We start from the raw sequence: 4,528 nt of genomic DNA, 5'->3' as shown, positions 1-4,528 counted from the left end.
CAATATCGGGTTACTTCATTGCATGACATTTTGAACTTGTATATATATTTTTTTAATTAAGGAAAACTAAAATTACACCCGAAAGTAGGGATGCGAATGAGTACTCATATACCTGATATCCACATTTTAATCGGGTAATGGAATAGCTGTCGGGATCGAATACCCGACAAATCGGGAATGTTATATAGATAGATACTCATCGAGTTCAGAGTCGAGTAATAAATAAAAATCGAATTTGAAAATGAGTATATCACTACCGACGGATTGAGTACCCGTTGTCATCCCTATCCCCAAAGTAAAGTAATGTTCATCGACTTTCATTTAAAACGCTCCTAGTTGGAGTTGTCAAAATTTTAAGTAATATTGGATCATTTCATTCATTCAATTGCTATAATCTTCATCTTAGATTATGTTACATTACTAAGAAATTCTACTATATAATCAGTTCATCATAACTGCAGAAAACTGAGGAAGGAGAAGAAGAAGAAGGAGCTTGAGATTATCTGTGTTGAATTCTGATAATGTCAAATGATACAGTAGATTCTTATCGAGTTGCTTTAATCATTCTCTTCGTCACGATTACAGGTTCGGATTATCTAGCATTCACTTTAATTGTATATAATCTGTTTGAGCCAGAATTTTCTACAATTCTGACAAATCGAATGTTTGCAGGTTTGATTAATAATGCTTATGGAGATTCTCTGGAAACGGACAGAGAAGTATTGCTTAGTCTGAAGAATTATCTCGAGAAAACGAATCTCGTTAACCGTGGAAAATACTCCAAATGGAATTCATCTTCTTCTCCATGTTCATGGCGGGGAATCACATGTGACAGTTCGAGTAATCGTGTAACAGGAATTGATCTATCCAGCGACGCCATCACCGGTGATATGTTCGGAAACTTCTCCGCACTAACGTCACTCACTGTTCTTGATCTCTCCGATAACAGCATCAATGGATATGTAAACGGGGATCTGAGTAAGTGTTTCACTCTAAGAACTCTAAATTTATCGAGGAATACAATTAGAGGAGAGCTTATCTTAACTAGTGGACTTAGTAGTTTGGAGATTATTGATTTATCTACGAATCAAATCAGTGGTGGAATTCATTTGAGTTTCCCAGCGATTTGTAGAAGTCTAGTGGTGGCTAATTTGTCTGAGAATAACTTCACCGGGTCTATTGAAGGTCTGTTTGATAATTGTCCATATTTACAGTATCTAGACCTGAGTACAAACAAATTAACAGGGAATATTTGGAATGGTTTCATAAGGTTGAAAGAATTCTCCATTTCTGAGAATTTAATACAGGGTTCATTAGCTTCAATCTTCTCATCAAATTGCAGCTTGACGAAGTTAGATCTATTACAGAATTTGTTTGCAGGACAAATCCCTAAAGAAATTTCTTACTGTAAAGATTTAGAGATCTTGAATCTATGGGGGAATCGTTTCACCGGCGAGATTCCATCTGAAATAGGTTCTCTTTCAAGATTGAAAGCGCTTATCTTAGGAAAAAACGGTTTCTCGAGTAACATACCGGATTCATTGCTCAACCTGAAAAACTTAACGTTTCTTGACATGAGCAATAACAGATTCGGTGGCGAAATACAGAGCATTTTCGGTCAGTTAACACAGGTTAAGTTTCTCTGTCTCCATTCTAATTTCTACACCGGCGGAATTATATCATCTGGGATTCTTAATCTGACTAACCTAATCAGATTAGATCTCAGCTTCAATAACTTCACCGGTTCATTGCCGGTTGAGGTTTCTCAGATGAACAGTTTGCTATTCCTGATTCTCGCGAATAATCAATTCACTGGTAATATCCCAAAAGAGTATGGAAACATGGTAAGCCTTCAAGCGCTTGATCTTTCGTTTAACGAGCTAAATGGGTCTATCCCGTCTAGTTTTGGAAACTTAACTTCACTGTTATGGCTTATGCTTGCGAATAATAATCTTTCTGGGTCTATTCCGCCTGAGATCGGGAAATGTAACAGTTTGTTGTGGTTGAATCTTGCGAACAATCATCTATCTGGGTCAATTCCATCTGAGTTGACAACAATCGGAAGTGACCCATCAGTTACGTTTCTTCAAAACCGTCGCAATTACTTGTTTAGCGTTGGCTCAGGAGAGTGTCGAGCGATGAAGAGATGGATTCCGGGTGATTATCCTCCGTTTAGTTTCGTTTACACTCTTCTGAATGCGAAGAAATGTAGAAGTCTTTGGTATAATGTGCTTAATGGGTATGGATTGATTCCGGTTTGCGGTCATGGAACGGACGTACGTAGCATGGACATCTCGGGTTACGTTCAGATTAGTGGGAATAAGCTGTCGGGTCCTTTGCCGAGTCAGATTGGTCTTATGAAGAACTTCAGCATATTGCATTTAGGGTTCAACCAAATCTCCGGGGAGTTGCCACCGCAAGTTGGTCAATTGCCGCTATTTTTCCTCAATATCAGTCGAAACAACTTTACCGGAGCGATTCCGATCGAAATCGGAAGCGCAAAGTGTTTGCAGAATCTCGATCTTTCTTACAATAATTTCTCAGGTCAATTTCCGACTTCGTTGAACATGCTGACTGAACTGAACAAGTTTAACATCTCGTACAATCACTACATTTCCGGCGTAATCCCACAAACCGGGCAATTGACGACTTTCCAAAAAGACTCATTCTTGGGCGACCCTTTCTTGACCCTTCCTTCGTTCATCGACAATTCAACTACTAGCGTCAATGGAACCGTACAACACCGCGATTGGAAGAAACAGAGACTAGAAAATTCCGGGGAGTTTTTCGTGCTATTCTTTTTGGTATTCGCGATCTTGGTATGTGGAATCATGTCGTTTATATTTTGCGTCTTGATGAAACTTCCGGTCAAATCTAACCTAGCGGAACCGAAAGGGGGCTCCGGGTCGACGTCAAATACGTTTTCCGAAAAGGTTAAGGTCATTCGTCTCGACAAGACGTTGTTCACTCATTCCGACATCTTGTCCGCTACTTGTAACTTCTCAGAGAAGAGGGTTCTCGGCAGAGGAGGATACGGGACGGTTTACCATGGCGTGCTGCCCGACGGGCGAGAAGTGGCGGTCAAGAAGCTTCAACGAGAAGGACCCGAAGGCGAGCGAGAATTTAGAGCCGAAATGGAAGTTTTGAGTGGAAACGGGTTCGGGTGGCCCAACCAAAACCTCGTGACGCTATACGGGTGGTGTCTAAACGGATCCGAGAAATTGTTGGTTTACGAGTACTTAGAAGGCGGAAGTTTAGACGACTTGATCTCGGATAGACTAAGGCTGACTTGGTCACGAAGGATCGACATAGCCATAGACGTGGCTCAGGCTCTAGTCTTCCTACACCACGAGTGCTTTCCTTCTATAGTCCATAGAGATGTGAAGGCAAGCAATGTCCTACTCGATAGAAACGGGACAGGTAGGGTAACTGATTTCGGCCTTGCCCGTGTTGTCGAGGACGGGGTTAGCCATGTCAGCACGATGGTGGCGGGTACAATAGGGTATATTGCACCGGAATATTGTCAAACGTGGAAGGCCACTACGAAAGGTGATGTGTATAGCTATGGAGTTTTGGCTCTCGAGCTGGCCACAGGTAGGCGAGCTGTGGAAGGAGATGAGTGCTTGGTTGATTGGGCTAGGAGAGTGATGGGAAGAGGGGATGCTAGTAATGTTCCGGGGGCGGTTATGGTTTCGGGGGTAGCCGAGGGCTCGAAAAAGCTTGGCGAGCTAATCAAAATCGGGGTTAAGTGTATTGAGGAGGCGCCACAAGCAAGGCCAAACATGAAGGAGGTTCTTGCTATGTTGGTTAAAGTATAATTATCCGGTACGGTGCCTCTAACTCTATTTTAAATTGAATCACCAAGCTAAATGGTGCCTCTAACTTATCGAGCCAAATGGTGCCTCTACTTTGTTATTGAGTTGAATCACCGTGCTAAATGAGTTTCGATTCAGATGCTGTTATTTGTTATTTATTCTAGGCTCATACAAATAATTCATTTGTTCTATTGTAAGTTTATTCAATATTTTCATTTTCTCAAGTTCTAAAAAATATTCAATATATATTATCATAATAATCGTTTTCTCAATTCATTCAAAAAAGTATCGGAGAGTGGGGAGTTAATAGTTATTTTTAAGAATTACGAGGTCAATAACTAATAACTTATTGAGTACCGTCTTTTATTATTTATTTTCATGTCATACTTTGTCGTTGTGTTTGAACGATTTTTTATTTTATTTTTAATATAAATTGACATTTTTTAAAATAAAAATATAAATGTTTATTAAATTGTATACAATTATTCTAGTATAATAGTGAATAATTTTTTACCAGCATTTGACTAGTTCTTAACTCGTTATTGTGCCGGATGCTTATTATTTATTCTCATATATGTCAATATCATATATGTCAATAGTTATAAGCTCATTCAAATAATTCATTTTGTTCTATTGTAAATCTATTCAATATTTTTCAATTTCTCTATATTGGCTCTAAAAATGATGTTATTTATTGTATATTATAATAATAA

General features: G+C 39.2%; 1 protein-coding gene across 1 annotated transcript; it reads left to right on the top strand.

The window, feature by feature from the left end:
- The first annotated feature begins 521 nt into the window (after positions 1-521).
- Positions 522-3,818, top strand: LOC124935580 (probable LRR receptor-like serine/threonine-protein kinase At1g74360). Its single transcript, XM_047476006.1, has one exon. It carries the CDS (start codon positions 522-524, stop codon positions 3,816-3,818), a length of 3,297 nt encoding a protein of 1,098 aa, XP_047331962.1.
- The last annotated feature ends 710 nt before the right edge of the window (positions 3,819-4,528 follow it).

This window comes from Impatiens glandulifera, chromosome 4 (genome assembly GCF_907164915.1).
Source record: "Impatiens glandulifera chromosome 4, dImpGla2.1, whole genome shotgun sequence".
Classification (NCBI taxonomy): domain Eukaryota; kingdom Viridiplantae; phylum Streptophyta; class Magnoliopsida; order Ericales; family Balsaminaceae; genus Impatiens; species Impatiens glandulifera.
This window is presented reverse-complemented; position numbering and strand designations above follow the sequence as displayed.